General features: G+C 45.1%; 1 protein-coding gene across 2 annotated transcripts; it reads left to right on the forward strand.

The window, feature by feature from the left end:
* Positions 1–911: 911 nt before the first annotated feature.
* On the forward strand, positions 912–27,343 carry FAXDC2 (fatty acid hydroxylase domain containing 2). 2 transcript variants are annotated; one of them, XM_057730212.1, is made up of 9 exons: positions 912–1,030; positions 13,754–13,801; positions 15,534–15,625; positions 15,757–15,860; positions 18,453–18,574; positions 23,500–23,705; positions 24,194–24,299; positions 24,727–24,893; positions 25,680–27,343. In XM_057730212.1, the coding sequence occupies exons 2-9, from the start codon at positions 13,754–13,756 to the stop codon at positions 25,834–25,836; spliced, it is 1,002 nt and encodes a 333-aa protein (XP_057586195.1). In that variant the 5' UTR covers positions 912–1,030; the 3' UTR covers positions 25,837–27,343. The 2 variants fall into 2 exon arrangements, with proteins under 2 accessions (XP_057586195.1, XP_057586187.1); XM_057730204.1 differs by having other exon boundaries at positions 949–1,154.
* Positions 27,344–27,571: the final 228 nt, after the last annotated feature.

Consider the following 27,571-nt stretch of genomic DNA (forward strand, 5'->3'; position numbering starts at 1 on the left):
CAGCACGCAGCCTTAAAAAGAACATTGTAGCTCTTGAAGGTACTATGTGGAACAATCTCCCTATGTGTGTGCTAAGTGAAAAAAGCAAGGAGCAAAACAAGCATATATGGTGAGCTGTTTCTAAAGAGGGGGAGATATATACGTTTGCATTTACAGACACAAGCTCTGGATGGATATACAAAACACTGGTCCTTGGGGTTGCTTCTTGGGAGAAGTAGAGGACTGGTAAGAAGTGAAAAAAGTCTCGTTTTTTACTGTACACTCTTTTGACCCTTTTGTTTTTTATACTAGACATACGTATTGCCTATTCAAAAATAATTTTCAGAAATTTAAAAATTAAAAACTCAATTCTTTTCCAAAGGTCTCACCTTTTCACATCATAGTCATCCTGTATTCTTATTTCAGCTGTTTCAAAGTGTAAACTTCACCTCTCCAGGGGTTCCTTTCCTGCATCTAGACTCAACAGTAGTAGTTGATACATCTCTCCTTCCCTGGCTGCCCTCAGCAGCAACAGAAGCAATCAAAAATGAGAAAATGAGGCCCTGAGGTCCATGTAACCTTTTTATCCACTTGAATTGCCCATCTTTGGCCTTCGACATTATCTGACACCCACATCTCTTATCAAAACTACCTCCTACAGTACAGCGACATTTTCTTAAGTTGAGGAAGATGAAGGAAGTTTTTAAAACAAAGAAAAAAAGCCCAGATTTCATACAAATGTGCTTTTTCCAGCTCTGGCTCGAAGTGTGTATTTCCTATCGCCTTTCAGGAGATGTCCTTTGGCAAGAATGGCGCTTTTGTTTCTCAGCAAAACAGACCCAAATTCTTTCTCCCGTCACGTGCCTGGCCCAAGCCAGTCAGCTGCTATGTAACATGATCGCTTTGGCCAGCCTCCCAGCCCACCCGAGCAACAGCACAGTGAGGCGACAGTACAGCGACAGCCGCTGCCAGTGCGGGGGCTGAAAGAAGAGAAAGCGGGCTTGAGCTGTGTGGGGACCTTGGAGGAGCTGGGAAACAGCCTACTGCAGAGGTGAGCGGGAGCTGCTGGGCAGGGAAACTGGTTGCCCAGTTCAGGACGCAACCAAGTTCACTTAAAGAAAGGCATGTCATACCCTTCTCACCTCTGCCACCTCTCCTCTCCACTTATAGTGCAGGTGAGATCTTCCCCTGAACAATGCCCTGGAATGTTTTCTTAGTACACAGAGTCCCTTCCTGTCTCACAAATGTCTGCATCCTCTGCCTGTGTTTGTACATCTACCTCCTCTGTCTTGTTTTTCTAGCAATTGACAGGTAATTCTGTCAGGTGGACAGGGTTTGGCTTCAAAACCACGTGAAGAGGAAAATCCCAAGAATGCGAAAATCCAACTGGAAAAGGCTACCAGGAAGCAACTGTGATTTTGAATTGCTTCTCCTCTCTAACCTGCCAGGGTCACTTGGAAGGGATGGGGTCAATTACAACAGTCTTAAAATTGCAAAGGCCCAAGGTAGATGTGGAGGGTTAGGAGCTGGACAACATGCCAAAGCTGTTTTGATACAACATACTCGGATTTATCAACAGCTACTCCACTTTTAGACTTGCTGATGTCCTGGTAGCAGCTCAGGAAGAATTCCCACAGAGGTTACGGAGGGAGAGGAATAGTGTGTGTAGATGGGGGTGAACAATGGGCCAGTGGTTTTCAGGGTGCTATACAGGTCCTTTGGGGCATAAGGCAAGCAAGACAAGATAGAAAATTGTAGGTTGCTTCAGTTTCATACGCGATTCCAAATAAATGTCTCTGGTTGGGATATAAAGATTCAATACAACTTGGTAAAACGAATGCTCTGAGCGTTAGCTTCTGACCTTAGAAAAGAAAGCGTGTAGCATAGGGAAAGGTGCTGAAACGTCCAAGAGCAAATGTTGGAGACATTTTGATGGCAAAAAACAAGGCTTTTAATTCTTTTCCTCTCCTTTCATTTATTCAACAAATGCTTCCTAAGTATTTGCTACATACCAGGCTTGTGTTTGGTGCGGTGGACCTCATAGTAAACAAAACAGGCAGGCATGCAGTCCAGTGGGGCAGTCAGTCATAAAGGATGTAAGTACCCACAGCAAAAGCGGTGAAGGGAGCCTTGCTAAAACTGTCCAAAGGGGGTCATTTTTGTCTCAGAGTTTAACCTTTTCCTTCATGCATTTCACCTTCTTGAATGAATATCTTTCCCCTCTATAAAAGTCTCACTCACATACAGACCTTGGTCATAGCAACTCCTCGAAACCCTCTTCATCAGAGGCTTTAAGCTGGAGGCAGACTGCTAAGCTTTACTCAAGAATGCAAACAGCCTGAGAGCAGAGGCTGAAGTAATGGGAGTTTCAGTCCTCAAGGGACTAGCCCTCACCCTTATGAGACAGAATTTATGCCATTCTGAAAACAAATGTGGCACCAGGCAAAGTGTTCGGAAGCCTGGATTTTTGCCAGAAACTGTGGAACAAGTCAGTTCTGCTATCTAAGCCTGTCTCTTTAGCTATAAAATGGAAGGGGTAGACCAGATGGTCCATCAGGCCTTCTCTCCCCTCCCCCCAATAATTTTACAAGATATTTGCAGAGAAACTATGCATATTTACATTGATATCTTTTACGTATAAAATGGGAAACTTCATCAACCATTCAGAATATCCAGAAAGCTATACTCTAAAAAAATCAGGCTATAGACAAATAAAACAGAATTAAACTGTCTACTTCTCCCACCGTCATCCCATTCCCCTGCCCTGTATTCAGATTTTTGAGGTTGTGAACATTCACTATAGCCTCACTGTGTCGTTTACCTAGGTTAGGGATTCTGCAATTTAAAAAAGCTTGCAGAATCATCTGCTTTCAAAAGAAGCACAATAAAAAGTACCTAATTTGGATAATCTTACAGTAGCTATCAAAATCCCTTTAAGGGAGAATCAATTCACTGTTATAAAGTATTAGAATATTTACTTTTAGTGCATCTACTTTCTTTCTCCCTCTGAATGCATTCTTATCATAAATGCTATTTCATATCCTCTTCATATATACTTTCTCACTTGGAAAATCAAAGTTATATAGTATTATATTATTAAATAGGGCCAAGAAGCATGTCTTATTCATCTTTGTATCCTCTGTGCCTAGCATTGTATCTGGCACACAATAAGTGTGTCTTGAAAGAATGGTTAATATCTTAGAAAAACCATGCTCTATTTTACCTTTGGTATTAAAAAAAAAAAGCATGTGTGCGCGCATGTGTGCGCACACACACACAATCTAATCCATTATTTGTGGCTAACAGAGGCTGATCTCATTCCTATGTGTCCTTTTACAATCCAAATGCCCACCCTGCATTCAGCAACAGCAGCACATTCTATACCTTTTGCAGTCTTAATTGGCACAGTAAGCACTGAATTCAAGTTCTGCCACTAAATGTCTATGTAATTTGAAGCTGAATAATGAAGATTTCTCTGCCTGCATTTCTTCAAATGGAACATGGGGGCATCAGAATAGATGAGCTTAAGACAACTTCTAGTTCTTAGATGGGAGACTTCAGAAGGTAGAGAAAAAGAGAGGAAGCACCATAGAAATGTAATGATTATAGTACCTTAACATAGTAAATATTTAATAATTGTTGTTGGTTTTGTTTGCCAAAATTTCTAACTTGAGCACTACCACTGGCAAACAATGTTAAGGAAATTCTTTGGGTAAAGACACATCTGCCCACCATGTTTGAGGTCTCCCCTAGAACCTTTCTGACTGACTCTGTTCAGTTAAAACTGAAAACAAGTCTACATATGTAGAGAGGCACAGAAAACAAGCTGCTTTGTCATAAAATATTCAGAAGAATGATACGGTTATGCAGCTTAGAGGAGTCAGCTATCTAGATAAATATCTCAGGAAATAGCATATGGGCTTATGGGCTTAGCCAAAGAAAAATGGCATGTCAGGAAATGCTTCATTGCTTCTAATGAGGTCAGATGTCAACAGATAAATGTTGTGACTCCTGCAGCCAAAGGGGCCTTCCTACCACCAGAAGATAGAGTCACTTTCCCTTTGACCAGAGGGCTTATGTTCCAAGGTCAAACTTAAGTATGAGCCCCTAATCACTCAGTCTCAGCAAAACTCAGTTTTCATGACATGGACACAGTAGGCATCAGCACCCTGCCTTGTGGAATCAACAGAGATGCCTCCTCCCAGGGTTAAGGTCTTATTGTACTGACAGGCATCCTAGTCTCTCTTAGGTTTTTAATTTTAATATCTGGTTAATACTTTACATCCAGCCTCCATCTCAGAAGGGTTTGCAATAGCTTCCAATAAAAGGAGAGAGAGAGAGAGATAATAGAACAGCTGCAGAAAAATAAAAACTGATTAGAATCCATCAGGTACTCAATAAATACCTTTCATACTGTTTTGATGCAAGGAGAGGGGGCCAGTGATCTGTAGGGAAAAGAACCAGGTGCTTTACTGCTATGCCTTTGCTTTTGGACCATGTAAAATCATTACAAAAAAAAAAAAAAAGAAGACAAAGAAGAAATGGCACTGGTCCTTATCATAGTTACCTTTAGTAATCTAATGAATACTCTGAATGTGAAAAATGAACATGGAAAAATTGGCATAAAATTTCAGGGGAGACAAGCCTTCTCAAAGCCCTTGAGGAACTGCAGTTAATATGATTTGGAGTAAAGTGAAAGGGAATTGCTCTATGAATCTTCAATAAAATATTTCCAATGAAGGAGCATTGAATTCGTTTAAAATTTTTTAATATTTGCGTAATTTCCTGTGTAGGTAAAATATACTCATGATACAAAATTCAAAAGGCAAAAAATAAGGCACATGGTAAAAAGATAGCCTTCCTTCTGCCTTGTCCCCCAGCCATCCAATTCACCTCACCAGAAGCCACCACTGTAACCAATTTCTTATACATTCTTCCAGCAAGTCTAATATTCTACGTATTATGCTATACATACACAAACAGCACACACACACACACACACACATGTTCCACACATTGCTTTTTCACTTAAGAGTTCTGGAAGATACACATAGGGCTGCCTTATTCCTTTAATGGCTACAGACTAGCTCATTACTAGATGTACTATAATTTATTTAACCAACCATTTATTTATTTATTTTTTGTATGTTAGTTTTTTTTTAAGAACTTTTATTGAAATACAGTTGACATACAATAAACTGCATATATTTAAAGTGTACGATTTGATATTTTTTTTCTTATTAGTAATGTATATATGGCAATCCCAATCTCCCAATTCATTCCTCCCCAACTCCCCCCCCTCCCTGTTTCCCCACTTGGTGTCCACATGTTTGTTCTCTGCATCTGTGTCTCTATTTCTGCCTTGCAAACCGGTTGATTTGTACCATTTTTCTATATTCCGCATATATGTGTTAATATACAATATTCGTTTTTCTCTTTCTGACTCACTTCACTCTGTATGACAGTCTCTAGGTCCATTCATGTCTCTGCAAATGTCCCAAAATTTTGTTCCTTTTTACAGCTGAGTAATATTTTGTTGTATATATGTACCACATCTTCTTTATCCATTCATCTGTTGACAGATATTTATAACCAACCCTTTATTGATGGAATTCAAGTTGTTTCCAATTTTTAGTCATTAAAAACAATGTCACAATGAACATCCTTGGACACACATCACTTTTCATATACTGGATTATATAACAGGAAAAATTGAGCATTAAATGTGACTCTGAACTTACAGGCAGCCAAAGCAAAAAGGGGTGAGAAGGACCAAAATGGATCACCTAACTTTTTGCATTCCACAACTAAGCATATCCCTTCTTCCAAGGAGGAAAACTTCTTAAAAAAAAAAAATTAATTTTTTTATTGACATATAGTTGATTTACAATATTGTGTTAATTTCTGCTGTACAGCAAAGTGATTGTTATACATATATATACATATATATTAGTTTTTTATATTCTTTTCTATTATGGTTTATCATAGAATATTTTTTAAATAATTTTATTTATTTATTTTTACTTATTGGCTGTGTTGGGTCTTCATTGCTGTGCACAGGCTTTATGTAGTTGCAGAGAGTGGAGGCTATTCTTCATTGCAGTGCGCAGGCTTCTCATTGTGGTGGCTTCTCTTGTTGTGGAGCACAGGCTCTAGGCACACAGGCTTCAGTAGTTGTGGCTCACGGGCTCTAGAGCACAGGCTCAGTAGTTGTGGTGCACGGGCTTACCTGCTCCTCCGCATGTGGGATCTTCATGGACCAGGGATCAAACCCATGTCCCCTGCATTAGCAGGCAGATTCTTAACCACTGGGCAACCAGGGAAGCCTACCATAGAATATTGTTTTTTGGGTTTTTTAAAATTTATTTATTTATTTTTATTTATTGGCTACCTTGGGTCTTCGTTGCTGCGCGTGGGTTTTCTGTAGTTGCAGAGAGCGGGGGCTACTCCTCGTTGTGGTACGAGGTCTTCTCATTGCAGTGGCTTCTCTTGTTGAGCACGGGCTCTAGGCACACTAGCTACAGTAGTTGTGGCATGTGCGCTCATTAGTTCTTGCTTGCGGGCTCCAGTGCGCAGGCTCAGTAGTTGTGGCGCATGGGCTTAGTTGCTCTGCAGCATGTGGGATCTTCCCGGACCAGGGATCGAACCCGAGTCCCCTGCATTGGCAGGCAGATTGTTAAGCACTGTGCTACCAGGGAAGCCCCTACAGAATACTGAATATATGTCCCTGTGCTATACAGTAGGACCTTGTTGTTTATCCATTCTATATATAATAGTTTGCATATGCTGATCCCAAACTCCCAATCCGTCCCTCCCCAATGCCCCTCCCCCTTAGTAACCACAAGTTTGTACCCAAAAAGGAAAACTTCTGAGCACTAATTTCTTTGTAAGAATTTATCAGCTGTATCCTCATAAGAAGTACACTGCTTCTTTTGGGGAACTAAATAATGGGGTAAGGAATATATTCAATGGCAGTTTTGATATTCATGTGGCAGATTCTTACATCCATCTTGATTTAAAAAGTATGATGTAACTAAAACCCAGCATTCCTTGGATAAGCTAAAATGTAATTTGGGGGGACGTCCCTGGTGGCGCAGGGGACACGGGTTCAATCCCTGGTCCAGGAAGATCCCACATGCTTCGGAGCAGCTAAGCCCGTGCGCCACAACTACTGAGCCTGCACTCTAGAGCCTGTGAGCCACAACTACTGAAGTCTGTGTGCCTAGAACCCGTGCTCCACAACAAGAGAAGCCACCACAATGAGAAGCCTGCGCACTGCAATGAAGAATAGCCTCTGCTCACCGCAATTAGAGAAAGCCCGCGTGCAGCAACAAAGACCCAATGCAGCCAATAAGTGAATAAACAAATATTAATAAAAAAAAAAATGCAATTTGGGAGGAAAAAGCTCAGTTGTGAGGTTGGAGACCATGAGAAAGCCTGGGCACTGTCCTCCTTTAAAGATTTCTTGGGCGTGCCATACCTCCTGCCCTACTCAGTGTTTTCTTAGCTCTGGCCAAGACGTCTAGGCTAGCACTTTTCACATGGATTTTTGAAATGATGCGTTTATGTACCTAGACTGAGAATTTGCATCTCCAGGTATCCTTGTATACCGTAAGTTCTTCATAAATGTTCCTAGGAAGGATAGATGAGCTTCTAAAGGTCAAAGACCATGTCTTATTAGCATTGCTAACTCTTGGCAAAGAAAATGGTGATGATAAGACACTGGGGAAAAGCTAGATGAGACTTTTGACTTAAAAGTGAGTTCCCGTGGCATGGCATGGCATGGCATGGCCTGGCATGGCAAAAAGAGTCCTGGAAGCTAAAGAGACAAACAGGCAAACAAAGGAACAAACCAAAACTCCCCTCAGCTTCCTTCCCAAACAGGATGGATATCTCAACAGGGCCAAGAGAGCTTTTCACACTTCCTAACAAGAACTGAGGAGGGAAATCCATGGTGATGTGAAGGTTCTACCTTTCTGCACGTGGTTTGCAGACATTAAGATCTCCAAGTCAGGAACTACCCTGGTGGTGCAGTGGTTAAGAATCTGCCTGCCAATGAAGGGGACACAGGTTCAATCCCTGGGCCAGGAAGATCCCACATGCTGCAGAGCAACTAAGCCCAGGCGCCATAACTAGTGAGCCTGCACTCTAGAGCCCGTGAGCCACAACTACAGAGCCCACATGCCACAACTACTGAAGCCTGTAAGCCTAGAGCCTGTGGTCCGCAACAAGAGAAGCCACTGCACTGAGAAGGCTGAGCACCGCAATGAAGAGTAGCACCCGTTCACCACAACTAGAGAAAGCCTGTGCACAGCAACGAAGACCCAATGAAGCCAAAAAAGAAAAAATAAAAATAAAAGATCTCCAAGTCATTCCCAACTTGAGATGTTTCCTTTAATATTTGGTTCCTTGTCATTAAGACACTAGACAGGCTTAACCCCCAAAGTACCTAGCACCACTAGGTACTTAAAGATCTGTGCTTTCTGGGATTTCAGGCAGCAGGCAAACTGCCAGACTGAAAATGACCCTGTTTCACCCCAGAATTCTACCACTGTGTGAAAGGTAACTTCGTGAATGGGCCCTCATCCATCTTGAGGATGTGGGTCAAACTTGGGATCGGGCCAATAGGAATTGCTCAGCACAATGAAAATGGAGAAAATCACTATTTAAAGGAGAATTATTTTTCTTTTTTTAAACCTTATTGGAGTATAATTGTTTTACAGTATTATCTCAGTTTCTGCTGTACAACAAAGTGAATCAACCACATGTATATATACATATATCCCCATATCCCCTTCCTCTTGAGCCTCCCTCCCAACCCCCCATCCCACCCCTTTAGATCTTTACAAAGCATCAAGCTGGTCTCCCTGTGCTCTGTCGTAGCTTCCCACTAGCCATCTATTTTACATTTGGTAGTGTGTATATGTCAATGCTATTCTCTCACTACATCCCAGCTTCCCCTCCCCACAGTGTCCTCAAGTCCGTTCTCTACGTCTGCATCTCTATTCCTACCCTGCCACTAGGTTTATCAGTACCACTTTTTTAGATTCCATATATATGTGTTAGCATAAGGTATTTGTTTTCCTCTTTCTGGCTTACTTCACTCTGTATGACAGACTCTGGGTCCATCCACCTCACTACGAATAGCTCAATTTCATTCCTTTTTATGGCTGAGTAATATTCCATTGTATATATGTGCCACATCTTCTTTATCCATTCATCTGTCGATGGACATTTAGGTTGCTTCCATGTCCTGGCTATTGTAAATAATGCTGCAATGAACACTGTGGTACATGTATCTTTTTGAATTATGGTTTTCTCGGGGTATATGCCCAGTAGTGGGGTTGCTGGGTCATATGGTAGTTCTATTTCTAGTTTTTTAAGGAACCTCCATACTGTTTTCCATAGTGGCTGTATCAATTTACACTCCTACCAACAGTGCAGGAGGGTAAAGGAGAATTCTTAAGGACCTTACTGTATAGCACAGCAAACTCTACTCAATACTCTGTAATGGCCTATATGGGAAAAGAATCTAAAAAAAGAGTGGGTATATGACTATGTATAACTGATTCACTTTGGTGTACAGCAGAAACTAACACAACACTAAAAATCAACTATAATCCAATATAAAATAAAATAAAATTTTTTAAAGGAAAATTCTTGGGAATTCTTATAAACTCAGGTTACTAAGTAACATCTCTTGTCCTGGATGTGGGGCAGGGGTTTGGGACTGAGACTTGTTGTCCTGGAACACTTTTGCACAGTTATGCTCTGGAAGCCTCAGGTGGTACAGAATATGACTCTAGAGCACCCTTAACACTCAGGTAAGCAAAGGAATCCTGACTGCCCTCCTGGGTCAGAACAGGGAGTGAATGCCTACAGCTTCACTTTATTCCTTCTTTTTTGTTGTTTTTTCTGAGAACTCACCTTGGGGCGGAACTCTACACCTGCAAGTCACAACAGGTTCTGCTGCCGGCCAGGCAACAGAGGGAACTGGAGGAGGGACTGGGGGGTGGGGGGGGGGGGTTGTTGGCTGAAATCCATTCCCCTGCCTCCAGGTGGGGACTGGGCAGACACAGCACCAAACATTCTGGTGCCTTTTCTTAAACCAGATGCTATCTCCCTGCCTGGGAATCAAATGTCCCAGTATTTCTCCCTGACAGGCTTTTCCTTTGAGCTAACAGTGTTCCTCCTGCTGTGCTGTAATTAACAGTGGAGCTGGTGAGCAGCTGATCACCTCCCTCTGCTGTCCTAACTCTTCAAATCCTTGAAGGCACTTTATACGTCACGGTCCTCTCTTCCTTTCTCCAGCCTAAGTATTCTGTAAGAAATGTGGGTCAAAGGGAAGCTGTATTTCCTAACGTCACAGCTGGTAAAAACGCATCTAGAATAATAAAACCAAGTATGATCATCCACAAAAGAATAAAACATCCTTAGAGATATTGGAAACTGGCCCCTGATCCTGGCTCTGCCATCTATAAACTCACCTGGCCTCCTTTATCTAGGGTCCTTCATCCTTGTCACATGGTAGGACCAGATGATTTGTAATGCTTCTTTTCAGCCAAGTTATGATTCTATTCGATAGCGACGTGTTGGTAAGGATGTAGAGAAATTGGAACCCTCATATATTATCACTGTTCGAATGTAAAACAGTGTAACCACTTAACATTCCTCAAAAAGTTAAATATAGTTAGTGTATGACCCAGCAATCCCACTCCTAGGCATACGTCCAGGAGAAATAAAAACATGTGTCTACACAAAAACTTATTCAAAAATGTTCATAGCACTATTCATAACAGTCACAAAGTGGCAACAACCCAAATGTCTACCAACAGAGGCATGGATAAACAAAACATGATATATCCATAGGATGGAACGTTGTTTGGCAATAAAAAGGAATGAAGTACTTATAGATATTACAACACGGGTGAACCTTGAAAACATATGCTAAGTGTAAGAAGCCAGCCACAAAAGACAACATATTGTAGGATTCCATTAATATGAAATGTCCAGAACAGGCAATTCCACAGACACAGAAAGTGGGTTAGTGGTTATCTAGGGCTAGAGCGGGGGAGGGAGGAGGACAGGGAGGTAGGAAATTCATGGCTACAGTGTGTAGGATTTCTCTTGGGGTAATGAAAATATTCTAAAATTGACTGCTGTGATGAATGTACAACTCTGTGAATATACTATAAGCCATGTAAATGTATACTTTAAATGAGTAAATTGTATTGTATGTGAATTATATATCAACAAACATATTTTTAAAAGAAAGAACTAGAACAAATACAATTTTGAAGTCCCCTCAGCCTCACCAGCAGAGCACATGGTCAAACTTTTGGATTTTTGCCATGCTGGTGGGTAAGAAATAATATCTTACAGTTTTAATTCACATTTCTCTTATTATGGAACAGATTCTGCATCTGTTCAGTTCAAAGTCCATTGATATTGATTTCTTTTTATCATACACTAAATTTCCATGTATATTTTGAGGTCTATTTCCAGACTTTCTATTCTGCTGTATATGTCTACCTACTCATGAGCTAGCACCACATTTTCACTTATTAAAACTTCACAGTAAGATAAGTAGTGGGACAGTCAACAAAGTCAAGCTGGCCGGCAACTCAGGGCAAGTGCAGTCTCCAAGAACCCTCCCACCAAACTCAGCCACCGTCCCAGGCTGTCATCTTCACACAAAAATCATTGCAGTATTTCAAACATGGAGAAACACTTTAAGTTTGTTGCAAAATGATAGGGATGCCAAGAAATGTGATAAAGAAGAAACTGAAAAAGGCCAAGATTTAAAAGGTCATTCAGGATGGCACAGAGAAGTCACAGGAATACATGCCAAAGACGCAAACCATCAGAAAAACCTAGCACTTGATTTTTTGAGAATAAAGCCTAGGGTAAACTTTGTGGCAGCTGGAGACCAAACTGCAGTAGCAGTGAGCAAAGGCAAGTCTGGCAGGTGTAGTCAGATTTTTGGATGCTGCATTGAGGAGTATGAATATGGACAAAGACTTCTGCCTTGAAGGACAATTTGAACACCGGTTTGAAACATTGGATGTTCAAATGCAACAAATGGAAGACGCAGTGAGTAACACTACAACCCTAACACCACCACAAAGCCAAGAGGCTATGTGGCAGATGATAACAACAGCAACAAAAAGAAACATTAGATGACACTGGCCTTGACCTCACTATAGAGCCACCACAGGGTCAGTCAGGTGGTGTTGGCACAAGAACAGGATGAACTGTCAGAGACATACACACCTCTATGATCAAGTGTAACCATGTAAAGAACCAATGCTTCTGAAATATTCCTTGGGTGCACATGTATATGAATGTGTTATGCTAGAGTTGTTGCCAATATATGGACGTGTTACACTAGAGCTGCACTGGAAACGCTGCCTGAGTCAGCATGCATACTTGTCCAATGCATTCTTTTGGCTTGCTGTACCTTGAAAATACGTTGGGAAATTCCAGAAGGTTTCTACCTTGCCAGATTTTATCGTTCTCTACTGTATGTGTGTAAGTGTGGGGGCCAAACTTTTGTAGATGTTTCTGACAGTACTAGAATTAGCTTGTAGTAAAAGGAATATCTTCCTCAAAACTTAGATCAAAACTCTAGTACCGAAGTATTATGTAATCTTTAGAATAAAGGTTTTTATTTTTTAAGTCAAAATAGTTTATCCCTGTATGCACTGACTTGTGATGCATAAAAATAAAAGCGGGGAAAAGCAAACTTAATATGTTTATATGGCCAAAAATATCTCATTTAGAATGTATTATGGACAATGCCATTTTTTATTGTTTTTATTTCATTTTGCTAAGTAGAGATGCAATTGGTTTTTAGTCTGCATTCACTGCCTTTTAACATCAGAATTTTTATCGAGTAGTCTAATAACTACTATTTGGATTCCTTAAATTAACTTTTTTCATTTGATCATTTTCTTCATATAACCAGGAAAACTGGGCAATGTCACATTAGAAAATAGAAATGAGAAAATCTTAATTTTTCTGCTTATTAAATATCAGTTCTATTAAGACTCCCAGAAAGATTTACCCTGTCGTAATTTCAAATGGAGATCTCAAACACATCCCTATTTACCCTCTTTCCAGCCAGTTCTTGTTTGACTGCATTTTAAAAGGAGCTTCATTCACATTCGTTTACTTGGTCATGGAACTGTTGACTGGTTTCAGAAAAATCTTGGTCCTTGTTTTTAAACTAACTGACAAGTAATAATAAAGAATACAAAACTGAACCAACTGAAGTTAGAGCTACTCTTTAACTCCTGGTTAAATAATTCTTTTATCTTACAGAGACAACTCTTTAATAACTTGAAGAAATGAGGAAAGCATAATTAAGTTTTCAAAAAACCCTTCTAATGTGTTTTAAGAGTTGCTAGACCTAGTATTCTTCATGCCCACCCCTCCACTATGCTTCTTTTCTGCTCTTTTCCTGGCTACTCTTGCTTATTTGTTTCTCCATATAAAATTTAGAATCAGTTTGTCTGGCGCCAGGTTTTTTTGGTGGGTTTTCTTGGGGTGGGGGGCAGAGGGGAGGGCTTGTGGGGGAGGTTGTGTGTGTGTGTGTGTGTGTGTGTGTGTGTGTGTGTGTGTGTGTGTGTTTGTTTGTAACTCCCAGGTGATTTTAATGAGCAGCCAGCATTAAAAACCACTGCTAGCCATTCACCTTGACTCTCTCTATTCCTTACTTCCTTGGTTGCATGTGAAAATGACGTCCAGGCTCACCTGTGCTTTCTTATTCCAGATGAAAGGAGAAGCTGGAAGTGTGCTACACAATGAGAAGCCAAAGCAGGTAAATGCGAGCATCCCACCCACCAAACTGGTGAGAATGCAGCCAGGGACCCTTTCCACATCTGCGCCTGCAGCGTAACTGAAGTCCCCCCAACAAGGTTTCGGGGTAGCTGACACGTTAGTGAAGTGCTCACTTCAGTAGCTGCTGAGTAGAATCACTTGACTCCAGCTGCCTTATTGTAACTGAAATCCCTTTGCCAGCATGAAGGTCGCTGAATGGCCGTGTAACTGTCCCACCAAGGTCTCTTGGCCCTTTAATGCCCCAGGCTCAGGCCTTTCTACAGCTGCTCTGGGGACAAGAGAGGCCCATTGAGGGGTGGGAACTGGGGCTGGGAACCAGCTGTTGACCCCAGATGACTTCTGTGCTGCACGCTCCTGCCCTGCCCTTCAGAGACCTTTGCCCTGTCTGTGTTCCCAGCACTTGGGCAGCTGGAGAGAGAAAACACTAAGGTCCCTAAAAACACATCTAATCTTATAGGTGAAACTAAGGTTTTAAATTTGACTTGGCTTGATTCGATTAAACTTAAATGAAAAATTCCTAGTGAATCTGGAAAAGCTCATGAAAAGGGTCCTTCAAATCCTAAAAAAGGAATAATTGCAAAAGCCCAAAGTGAACTGTCTAGCAAATTTGGGGGTGAACTTTGAATGCCCTGTGTAAAAGATCAAGTTTCTGTGGTCATGGTGATCCAGCCCTTGGGAGGGTGCGTTTTCATAGCTCAGGACCCAGACAAGTACTAGGCCTTCAAAAACATTTCACTAGCCCTAGAAAATGACTTACTAACTTCTGATCAAAAGTGGGATGGTGTAAACAGAGAAGAAAAGAGTCAGTGTGGGGCCTCCCTGGTCGCTCAGTGGTTAAGATTCTGCCTGCCAATACAGGGGACACAGCTTCCATCCCGGGGTGGGGAAGATCCCATATGCCACGGAGCAACTGGGCTTGTGCGCCACAACTGCTGAGCCTGTGCTCTGGAGCCCGCAAGCCACAACTGCTGAGCCCACGCACCACAACTACTGAAGCCCGGGCTCCGCAACAGGAGTGGCCACCATGGTGAGAAGCCAGTGCACCACAACAAGGAGTGGCCCCCACTCACCAAAGTTAGGGAAAGCCTATGCACAGCAACAAATAACTAATGCAGCCAAAAATAAAATAAATTAATTAAATTAATCCTTTTTTAAAAAAAAAGAAAAGCGTCAGTGCAGATTCAGGCTGCTCTGAATGGGTCAATCAAAACGGTCTGCTCCTTCACATCTACAAAGGCTGGATTAAAACATGGCCTCCTTTTAGATCAGCTTCCCCTACAGTAGAGACTCTTATGTAACTGGGCTGCAGAGGAGCCTGGATACTGGGATTTTTTAAACGCTCCTAGGTGATTCCAATGTATAGATAATCTGCATCTCTGTTCAACAAGAGGACTGCTCGTGAAATCCCATGGCTCTTGGAAGGCTCATCTGTCCTTCTCCAGGTGACAAAATTCCCTGCTACTTTCTAGGTCAGGTTTGCTCTCTTCCCTCCCCCAACCTGAATCTCTAACCCTCATACTCACCTCCGCACACGGCCTGAGAGCTCTGGATGCGGAGGAGCCTCCCACGGAAGCTGGGAACAGGTCAGCAGATGTGCCATGCTGGCATGACTTGAGATCCTGATGGCAGTCACTCCTGCCAGGCTTCAGCAGTGAGCTGCGTGGGAAGGCAGGAGGCTTGTTGGGGCCTGATGCTTTCTTGTCCTTCCCTAGGAGGGACACATCTGGGGCTCCATGAGGAGGACAGCTTTCATCCTGGGCTCTGGCCTTCTCCTGCTTGTGGCCCTCTGGAACTCAGTCACATGGTGAGTCTGCTCGGCCAGCTCTAATCTGGGACCTGGGGGCTATGCGGTGGTGGTCTGCGGGCAGAACATGGATTTAGGAACTGTGTACCCACCAGTCTTCACCCAGAAACATGAATGAGTTTTCTTTCAAGGCATCTTCAGAGATTTTGGGGTGCTTCTGGCTACTTCTGGCAAGCCCAGTGGGAGAGGCTGCTGTCCACATTCGAAGGGAAGGAGTGGCTCCTCTACATTCTAGGTGAGATTCTCAGATCACTAGCGTTTAGGGTTTGGGTACACAGTTGTAGCTTAATTCTTTTTCTTTTGTTTTCTACTTTGGGACTTCTCAGTTTATGACTCTAAGGAATGAGGACTTAAAATTTAAGACAGTGGTAACCCCAAAGAGTGCTGTTTGTGGGAAATGTTTAAGGAATGGATGTTTAAGGATACCTAAGAAAAGAAGTTGAGACACCCCTCCATCACCCCAAATAGAAAAATAACATAGAAATAGTTTGTGTGAAAATGAATGCTTGTGAAAGCAGTAATCCTGCTTCTAGATGTCAGGTCCACAAGTGCAGAGGGCTGCTCTATCTCATGTGTGGCTGTGTCCTTGGACCTGGTGCAATCTAGCTCTTGGGGCTGGACAGCAAGTGTACATTCAAAAAGTATTTACTAACAGTGCCAAAGCCTGAAATCAAGCTCAAGACAAGCTCAAAACATAGTAGAAGAAGAAACCTATTTTAACATAGACATTTATGACAGTATTATCTATAATAATGACTGTCCTCCATTATACATTCATTCACTCACATAATATTTATTAAGTTATTCTGTGCCAAACTCACGTGTAGGATATAAAGATATTTAAGATAAAGTATTAAGATAAAATGGTTACCCTATTAAAAAGAAAATTAATGATTACAAAACAAACAAACCTCAACCAAAAAAACTTTGTCACAGTCTAGAAGGGGAGATAAAAAAGTGTCAGTTTTCACACAGCAAACATAGAAATAAAATGTTTCTGATGATTGTTTTCTTCTAGGAAAAGAACTCTGAAAATGGGCTGAGTATTAAACAGGGCAGGTTAATGGAATCGTAAGCACTCATTGAAAAGAACAATGCAGATTGCATATGTACATGGGGAGAGTAGTGGGAAAAGCTTTTATATGTTTCTGTTACGATGATGAGAAAACTATCTATCACCTCAGTGATAAGCAAATACCAGACAAAAAAATATTTGCAACTTGACTTGTTAGCACTGGAAAAGAAGTTCAAGATCACCTCTTGTGATTTTCATTCTGTATTCCTCAAGGAGCCCTCAGATTGAAATATAGGCAGGCAACTCCAAGGATGGCCCAATAGGCAACCACCAACCTAACTTTTTTTTTTTTTTTCTTATTTCTGAGGATAGATGTAAACAGATGCTTATTGTTAAAAATAAAAAATCCTGGACATTTAGGCTACTTAAAAGTTCTACTGAGATTTTTTTTTCAGTTGCTGAGATGGACATTTATGTGAATGAATGTATATACGTCCCTTCTTTTTTCCTTTGTCTCTCTTTGTCTCTCTGTCTGTCTTTGTTGCAGTGTCTCTTTCCCTCACTTCAGATACTACCAAATTGCCCTGAAGACATTTGTGCCAATCACATTTCCCCACAATGATAGCCAAGTACTTTTCAGGTATCAACTGCCACAAGGCATGGTGGTTGATGGAGCAAAAAGAGTCCCAGAGGAGGAATACAGAGACAGAGGATTAAGTTAAACACCCTTGCTCCTTGGGATATTCAAATTAGAGGTGGTAGCAAATCAAGGGAAAATAAAGTTAATAGCACAAGAGCGAGGTAACACTGTAACAGCACTTGAATAACTGCCAATTGGGGTGGACAAAGTGCTTATTTGTTCCCAGGAGGAGATCAGAAATACTTGGAATGACTTCATGGAAAAGTGGAATGTGAAGCAAAAAGCCCTATCTCAACTTGTGTTGATCTGCATTTTCTAAAATATCCTGCAGAACATCAGTTCTGTAGGAGGTTAACAGGTGGGGAGACCATACGATTTATCATCCAAAAGGCACATTTATGAGAGTAAAGGAGGGCTTATTAATCATGATGCTGGAATGATGGATGTAAATTGAAATTGTCCTGGGCAGACAGGGACGCATGTCCAGCCTATTCTGAGATGTTCTGAGAAGACAGAGTTCTGGGGAAAGAAAAGCCCGGGAAAGGCTGAGTTTAACAAAGACCAACAGAAATTCTCAGAGCTGTGACCAAACTCATCTGGACCCTGACTCTCCAAGAGGTTAGGGCGTGAAGACTGTTTAACCAACGAGCCCCTTGAGAGGTGGGTTTTCCACCCTGGGAAATGCTCACTGGATGCCTGAGGTCCCTCTGCGCATGTCATCATAGGGTCATGGGGATTGGGTGACCCAAGAGCCTGTCGTGAGCTGTACTGTACCAAGCTCTCCCTCTGCTCCTCCCTCCCTCGGCTATTCTTAAGGGGTTCAGTGGGCACAGATGCCCAAATGCCACCTTAAATTCATTTCTATCTAGAGTGTATCACATCTTAACATAATTTTGTGTTGTTTTGCCTCCAACCACCGAGAAGGTTGTTGTCCCCATTCTACAGCTAAGAAAAGAAATAGAGACACTCCTTAAGGGACCCATCCCAGTTCCCACAACTGGTTTGTCACCCCAACACTAAAGGCAGGTCCCCAGCCTCAAGCCCCAAGACCTCCCTGGCAAGGGTCTGCCTACCACGCAGCCTCAGTTACCACTGAGCGTGTGTTCAGGGAATGCGGGCGCTGCCAGCTCCTGAAGTTGTCCTGATGGTTTCCTTCTGCTTCTCAACCTTAGGTGCCACCCAAGTGCCCGCTCTGTTCTTCTGGACCTTCAGTGGGCTTCTACTGGTGGTTGACACAACTGGAAAGCCTAACTTCATCTCCCGCTACCGAATTCAGATCGGCAAGAATGACCCTGTAAGTGTTGCTGTAGCTTCTCCTGGTCAAAGCACAGAAAGCAGGGGCGAAGCCCACGCTCTCCAAATTCTGCTGGCCGGCCCGGGAGAGACCATGGCTAGTGGGAGTCAAGTGACTGTGTATAAAACTCCCCCAGATTAGAAGGTTAGAGAGAGGAAATAATATGCCCCAAATCTCAGAGCCAGCCAGTCAAGGCTAGAGTCTGGTCTGCTGACTCCCAGGCCTGGCTCGCTACCTGCCTGTGCTGGCCCACAGCACGGCAGTAAGCATTTTAGGAACAGAAAGGGTTGTCTCAGCCCAGCACTGGGCCGAGCCCCAGAGAGGTCAGGCAGCTCTCCACGTATCCACAGGAGCAGGGACAGCAAGGCTACAGGCTGAAAATGCAGACTACCACAGCTGTCCTTGTGAGGGAGGGACACAGCTGCTGAAACAGTGGATAACGCTACCATCATATTAATTCGGAATGTGTGGGCGGCGGTGGTTTTTTTAAGCAGGTCCTCCTTACCAATTATTCAATAAAACCAATAGTACATAGGTCATCCATGGCAGACAAGGCCTGGACCATGCTGACAAGAAACTCCTGGCACAGAAGGAGAGAAAAAGCCAAGCACACACGTCTGGATGAACACAGGCTGGGGAAGTGAGTCCTACTGCCCACTGCTCCCTGAGCCCGGCTTGTCTGCTTGGTGCTCTGACAACCTCCAGAAGCCTTTTCTTACACAGCAATGAAGATGCTGATTCTTAAAACCAGATTTTTTTACCCCAGCTCCACCAAAACCACATCCTGACTTCTTTCCCAGAGAAGACAACCATTTTTAATTATTTGCCCAGGTACCTGGGTGACTCACCTCACATCTCGGGGAATTCTGCCCAGCCCAGCACTCTAGAGAGCAGAGTGGCTGAGAAATAGTGCCCTTGACCCAGGCTTTTAGAATAGTCCCTTCCTGAACCAGAACTGCTGGCCTGGCTCACAGTTCCCCTCACCTGAGACAGGCCTGCCAACAGGAGGCTTCCTCCAGGTCCCGCTCTGCAGGCAGGGACCAGAGCCAAAGGGGTGAAGGCAGGGCTTGTCCCTTGAAAATGTTTCACCTGTCAGACCACGGCAGTCTCCTTACCAGTCACCACTGACTAAATGTGTATGTCTTCAAGGCCAAGTGCTGTAAACAGCTTCATCATCCAGAAGAGAAAACAGAGGCTTTGAAATGTGACATGGCTTAGAACCATGATTCACACTCAAGCTTTGTGACCCCAGGGCTTGTGCCCTGAACCACCAGCCACATGAGCTCTCAAGAGAATCACCTAACACAATAAACTTCACAGTCTACAGTGGATGGAGGGCCACACAGGGAAGGTCTCGTGGCATGGGGCAGAAGCTGAGGTTCAGAAAGATGCACTGACTAGCTCAAAGTTACACAGTTCTTCCAAAGAGAGCCAGGGCTCATCTCATCTGCTGCTACACTGTGCAGCCTCAGGTAGCCACACAAGTAAGAAGGAAGCCCCAGAGGCCATTTAGTCTTTGGCCTATTCCAAGCAGGTCTGAGCCCTGACCTAAGATATCAGAAACAGGTCATCAAGTGGGACCTGAATGCAACAGCATTCGTAAGACCTGCCCCTGCTCTGCTTACCCTCCCACTCTCCTGGACAGGATAGCTAGTTCACGCCTGTCCTCCCTCCTCAAATCCCCAACACCGCCTCCCCTCCCCTCCTCCCAGAGGGTGGCCTTGCCTTCAAGCAGAAGACGGCTCCCACAGCGCAGCACCACCCCAGCCTGGGGGCAGCACCTGAGCGCGCACAGCTGGCTGCCTGCACAGCTGGCGTAGCCCCCAGCCTCTCCCTCTTCCTTCTCCAGCCCTTCCTCCACTCTGTGTTCACCACACCCGCCACTTCTTGTTTACTCCAGCAAGTCGCTCCCGCAATTCTTCCTTCTCTTCCTTGCATCTCCCCCCCTCCTCACACACACACACACTTCTGGACTATTAATCTCTGGCTTATTACAAGCCTTCTGTAATTTTCCCCAGGTTAAAACCAAACCAAACCCAAAACCATTGCCTCCATCTACCATACTCACTCCCACTCCCCCTCATATTTTTGCTCCCCTCTGCAGCAAAGGTCTTTAAAGAGTTGTCTATACAGTTTCCCATCCCTCTCTGTCCACTCTCTTTCCCCAGCATTTTGTAATTATGAAAAATTGAAAACATATACAGAAGTTGAAAAGGCAGTACCCTGATCACTCATTTACACACCACCTGGATTCACCAATCTTAAACATTTATAATATGTGCTTTCTCTATATATAAAAAGATAAATACCAATGCATCTATGATGTTTTGCTTCATTTGAAACTAAATTCAGATATCACAAAACTCTGAACCTTCAGCTTGCATCTCCTAAAATAATCACAAAACCATCATCTCACCTCCTAGAAACCTCCTCCCATCAGGCCTCCTCCTCGCCCACTGTTCCACCGGAATTGTCGGTCACCGGTGTTCCTGTCGCAGGTTTGTCTCATCAGAACTACCAGGACTGTTTCCACAGTTCCTCATCCCCCATCCTGTTGTAGCTTCTTGTAGTGGATCCCAAGGCCCCACCCTGGGATCCCAAGGTCCTCACACCTCACCACTCACCCCTTCACAATCTCCTTTCTGGTTCCTCCTCAACCTAACCTCCCCAACCTCTTAATGTTGACACCCAGGGCTCAGCCTCGGTTCTCTTCTCTGTCCTCATCCTCTCAGTGTCATGACTTTATTTTATATATTTATTTTATTGTTTTAATATATATATATATTTTAATGTACTTATTTATTTGGCTGTGCTGCATCTTAGTTGTGGCATGCAGGATCTTTACTTGTGGCATGTAGGATCTTAGTTGCAGCATGGGCCATCCAGTTCCCTGATCAGGGGTCTAACTCGGGCCCCCTGCATTGGGAGTGCAGAACTTAACCACTAGACCACCAGGGAAGTCCCACGGTCATGACTTTAAATACTACCTAAATGCCGACAGCTCACAAATGTACCTCTCGTGCCCAGAACTCTCTCCCGATCTGATATCAAATACCCAACTGTCTCCTTGACATCTCCAATTCAAAATGACCCAAAGAGAATTTCTGATCTCCTACCCCCCAAAGCCTTAGCTACCCACAGCCTCCCCAAGCTGACTTGGGGAGCCTCTCAGACCAAAGTCCTCAGAGTCACCCTCACAACTCTCTCTCACTCACACTCCACATCCACTCTATCAGGAAATCCTACTGGCTCCATTTTCAAGATAGATCCAGAATCAACCTCCATTGCTACCTCCCTGGTCTGAGCCACCATCCTCTCATGTGTATATTTTAGCAATTCTAATTAGTTTCCCCATTTCTATTCTAGGGCTCCTACTGTCTTATTCCCAACACAGCAGCCAGAGTAACCCTGGAAGACCCTGTCACTTCTCTGCTCACCACCTTGGGATGACCCCCACTTCTCTGGGAATAAAAGCCTAGGTCCTCAAAGTGGCCTACAGAGCCCTGTATGCACTGGCTCTTCCCCACCTCTTTGACCTCACCTCCCACTCCTCCCACCTCACTCCTCACTCCTCTCCAGCCAAGTATACCAGGAGTGTGCCTGTCGTAGAGCTTTTTCACCAGCTCTTCCTTTTGCCAGAAGACACTTCCCCCGGATACCTGTTTCCATCACCTCCTCATCCCTTTGTTCAGATCTCACCATCTCAATGACGCCTACCCTGACCATTCTATTTAAAATAAGATTAAAAACTCAGTGAGGGCAAGAATCTGTGTTTTGTTCACTGCTTCCTTCGCAGCACACAGAACTCTGCCTGCAACAGAGAGGGTGCTCAATAAATATCAGTTCAATGAATGAGTGAAGAATCATGTCACACCCACCTCTTCGTCAAGGTTGCCAGAAGAGGTGTATGGCTTCCTCTGTGGTGTTCTCAAACCAGGCTGGCCAGGCCTGGCTTCACCATGGGATGGAACTGAAGGTTTAGAGAGTGAATTCTGGTCACTCAATACATGCAGGGCCTGGAAAAGCCAGAGGAAGAGGCAGGCCTAAAGTATGAGGACCACTCTGAACCCAGCCTCACCGTGGTGCAGAAACCCTCCAGTTTACACACATCTCTCAGGAAGAAATTCCCTGTGACGGTCCCAAACCAGTTCAGCAGGACCATCAAGTGACCTGTGGTCATGGGGCTATTCCCAGGATCTCCAACGCTCTGACAAATGGAGGGGTCAGGGGTTACTGTTTCCCAAGGAAACACTGGCTGTAGTATTGAGGCTCGATGGGATGTGAGCATGTGGGGCCAGCTCTCCACGGGATCTGGGGAGAATGCTCAGGCAGCCCCTCATGCTGACAGCACCACCCTGAAAACCAGGAAGACCCGCTCACAACAAGTTAGTCAAGAGGCCAGATAGCAGCTCCCTGGCTCACATCCTTCTTCATTCTGGGCCTGGTCCAGTGGGGCTGGACCACATAAGGAGGCAGATGACCTTGATCTCTGCACCTGATCCTGGTCAAGGCTCTCTGGATGAGGAGGGGCTGAAAGGCTGAAGAAAGAATGAGGCTGGGAGCCTTCTCCAAGCACCCTGGAGGCTGCCCAAGATGCCGGTCAGGAATATGTGGGGCTGGGCCTGCCCAGAAAAACGGGGAGAACAGTGCTGGAAGCTGCAGAAGCAGGAAGGAGCAGGCAGGTTCAGGCAGAGACTAAGGCTGGGGGAGGGGAGTTTCCAAAGGCAGGGCATTACCAGGTAGTTCTACCCCTGGGCTGGGCTGCACTCAGGGGCTGCCTGGCTACAGCCAGACATCACTCCTAGCATCCAGCCCTGAGTGAGGGCCTCCCGAGAGCAGGTCACAGAGGACCCTGGTTCCTACAAGGGAAAGACCTACTTCTCACACTCTTGTTGGCCTCCTTTCTTCCTTCATCCCCTGGGCAGGTGGACCCCGTGAAACTACACCAGTCTATCCGCACAGTTCTCTTCAACCAGTTGGTGATCTCTTTCCCCATGCTGAGCTTGCTCTATCCCATCCTCAAACTGGGGGGAGACCCCTGCCGCCGAGAGCTACCCACCTTCCACTGGTTCCTCCTGGAGCTGGCAGTCTTCACGCTGATTGAGGAAGTGCTGTTCTACTATTCACACCGGTGAGCGCGTTCCTTCCTGAGCACAGCCAGCTCCTTGCTTTCCCGGGCTTACCCATCAACGAGGAAATGAGGCCTCTGAGTTGTAGGGGTGCGAACGAAGGCGCCTGGCCTCAAAAGTCTCCCTTAACTAGTTAAAAGGGAGACAAGTCTTTGCTCCACAGCTGACAACTCGAGACGACCAAGGAGTGTCCGCTATCTCCATTCATGTGTGTGGCAGGGCAGTTTCCCATGCATTTCCTTATGGAATCCTTTCTGGCCATCATCCCCATTTTATAGCTCATACAATTGAGGAAGAGAGAGGCAACGTCACCCATCCCCAAATTATGCACCATGAGAACTCAAAGGCAGGTCCGTCTGAGCACCATCCAGTGTGTTTTCAACTTTGCTCCATGGATGTAACCCCTAGTTCCCACCTTTGGTTTCTCATGTTCTGATGGGGGAGGGGAGAGGGAGGTTGGCTGATTATCAACTGTTAACTATCCTCCCAGGCTCCTTCACCACCCAACACTCTACAAGAAAATCCACAAGAAACACCACGAGTGGACATCTCCCATTGGTGTGATCTCTCTCTATGCCCATCCTATCGAGCATGTGGTAAGTAGAGCTCGGCTTCCCCAGAGGAAAGGGCAGAGCGGCTCAACCCCCTTCCCTAAGCTAAAGTCTCCTGCACAGATGAGACCACACTGGCTCTTTCTTCTGCCCATTCAACAGCTACCATTTATTGTTGGCATATGCCAGGCGATGCTAGGTGCCCAACATAAGTTACCTCATTTAAACCTCTCAACAACTGTTTAAATCCTCATTTTGCTAATGAGGAAGTTGAGGTTCAAACAGTTAATAACTTGTCCTAATTTCAAGCTGAAGGACTTCAGCACATCAAGGCCCAGAAACTCACTCAGCTTCCCCAAATGCGAGTCAAAAAGTCTTCCTGGTAGCACCCTGTGGTGAAGGGTACAAGGGTACACCCACCTGGGTTCCCTCCATCCCCATGGGCCCCCTTCAAACAGCCCTCTCCTTGCAGGTCTCCAACATGCTGCCGGCGATGGTGGGTCCCATGGTAATGGGTTCCCATGTGTCCTCCATCACCATCTGGTTCTCTTTGGTCCTCATCTTCACCATCATCTCCCACTGTGGCTACCACCTACCCTTCTTGCCTTCACCTGAATTCCATGACTACCACCATCTCAAGTAAGGCACCCCTCCCCACTGTGGGTATCTGGGCAGTAACCCCCACCTTTCTCCTGGAACTCCTGATAGCAGACGCTGGGGTCTCAGTTTAAATGTGGGTCTAGTGGAGGGAGAGGTCTGCAGGTGGGGACAGTAATGACCATCCTGGGACCCAGATCACCTTGCCATTTTCTTTCTTTCTGTCTGGCACTGGATTTTCCTGCCACTAAGGGTCTCTAACCTGTACTTCGGTCCTGAGCCCTTTGAGTATCTAGTGTAAGCTATGGGTACTACCAGAAAAATGCACATATGCATAAAACTCCTGCAGGCAATTCAAGAGGAGTTGTGCGCCCTCTGAAAGCCTCCAGGCTCGTCGGTGTGGTCTAGGAACCTCCTGCACCAGAATCACCTGAGATGCTTTCTTCACATGAAGGCTCTTGGGTTCCATTCCAAATACACTGAATCAAAGCCTCTGGGGAAGCAGGGCTTGGCACCTGCATTTAGTAAGTGTTCCAGGCGATTCTGATGGAGGTGGTCCCAGAACCTACCTGAGCAAGCTGGCTCTGCCACAGGTTCTGACTTGTGTGCACCGAACTCACAGAGAGGGCTTTTCAAAGAAAGATCATAGGTTTTCAGTTTGGAGTAGCCCCAGGAATGTGTGCACAACCCCCCAGGGTCATTCTGAAGCAGGTGGTCAGCATGGCAGGTGCAGGTGTGGGGTAGGAGGGCTCAGAAATGTGTGCAAGGTTGGCACAGGTGAAATGGACATGAGCACGCTGGCCTCCAGCTCCCTCCTCTCTCCTTCAGGTTCAACCAGTGCTTTGGGGTGCTGGGGGTGCTGGACCACCTGCACGGGACTGACACCATGTTTAAGCAGACCAAGAACTATGAGAGACACATGATTCTGCTGAGCTTCACTCCTCTCTCTCAGAGCATCCCTGACCCCCCAAAAAAGATGGACTAAGATACGGCCCGAGTGCCATCCTGGCCGTCTCCTCAGCGGAGGGCTGCAAACATGGCCTGAGGCCTCCTGGTTGCACCTAACAACTTCCTCCTTCAGCCACATGCTCTGATGATGACACCACAAGGGCAGGGGGAAGGTTAGCCTCCTGGAAAAGCAGGGCCAAGGATGGTACCATGGCTTCCCCAACTGTCCCTGTTATCCAAAAGGGGACTAGGGCTTGGCATAAGGAAGGAAAAAATATAGCTCCCCAGCATGGAGGCCAGTCAGAGGGAAGAAGCCACTTTGACAGGGCTCCCGGGAACTGCCCCTGGTCTTCTGCTGGGGAAGGAGAGAGGGACACCAGATGACTCCTTGGTGGCCCTGGCAGGACACAGAATGACAAAGGTGGCAGGAGGCTGTGTGCTCCTCCTGGTGCCAGAAGGTGGGGGAACCAGAAGACACTGCTTTGCCCCTTCCTGTCCCTCAAAGCCTCTCATACTTTATGTAGGCCAGCGCCCGGACACCCTAGCAACGGTCCTGGGATCAAGTCCCCACCGCCTCCCAACACACACACACAGACACACACACACAGACACACACACACACACACACACACACACAGTAATAAAGACCCCACTTCAACTCTGCCCCATGACAATTAGACATTACCTCTCTCTGAAAAGGAAAATACCAATCACAAGAGCTTCTCCCGGGATTACTACTGAGATAACAAAGACACAGAGACCAAACCCCAATACCTTCAGCCACACGCAGAAACCAAAGGCCAAACCTTGTGGCCCTGCTCAGCTGGGGCCCTTTTAGCCACAGAGGGAAGGGTCAGACTTGCTGACCTTTGGGGACACCCAACTGAGGCCCCTTCCTAGCCTCTCTGAAGCAGGACCAAAGGGGCTAGAACCCTCTTCCTCCACTAAGAAGGCAAGAAATACATGGCTGAACAGAGGGCAAAATCCTCATTTCCCCCCAGATGATGAGCCAGTTGTGTCAGCACCATTTTAACAGGATGATTTTAGCAGTGTTGCCTTTTCCAAGGAGACCTTATCGTCTACAACAAAACCACAGAGCTGCCCAGGTGGAAGCAGTCCCCACCCTGGGTTTGCTCAGCAGCCCCCAGCATTGCTGGGAACCCTGTGGCTCCCAAGATCAATGTGAAGACCACTCTGATTTGCAAGGCCACCACTATCAGTTCCCAGTCTCATGTATTCCTGAACTTTCAGTTCTCCTGTCCAGAAAACCGCCTGCTATAGTTTTATAAAATACTTTAACATCTGCTAAGGCCACATGTCCAGAGAGAACTATCAAAGAGGGCCTCTTGCTATGTGCTCCAGAGGACCCCAGGAGACCAACCAGGCACTTACCATGCAGCGTCCTCCTCGGGCCTGGGTGGGCCCTGCCCGCTCCCTGGGACCACGTGCCCTTAGCTTGTGTACACCTCCCGATGCATCAGTTGCTGTTCGTGCTCACAGGTGCTGGCCTGTACCCACAACCCGCCCTCAAATAAATAACTGGAAAATAGCCCATCTTCAGTGAACTTAGCAAGGCTTGGGAATGAGGAGTGTGGAGAGGAAGAATACACATCTGGAGGTACTGCTGGGGCGCAGGGGGATGAGGGCCTGTGTTCTCTTCTTCTTGGGCAGGTCGTTGGGTCTGGTCCTGAGACTGGTTACCAAATAGGCTCAAGGAAAGCCTGAGGTCTCAACATTCCCCCAGAAAATGTGAATGTGAAGGGAGAAAACAT

This window comes from Hippopotamus amphibius, chromosome 1 (genome assembly GCF_030028045.1).
Source record: "Hippopotamus amphibius kiboko isolate mHipAmp2 chromosome 1, mHipAmp2.hap2, whole genome shotgun sequence".
NCBI classification, from domain to species: domain Eukaryota; kingdom Metazoa; phylum Chordata; class Mammalia; order Artiodactyla; family Hippopotamidae; genus Hippopotamus; species Hippopotamus amphibius.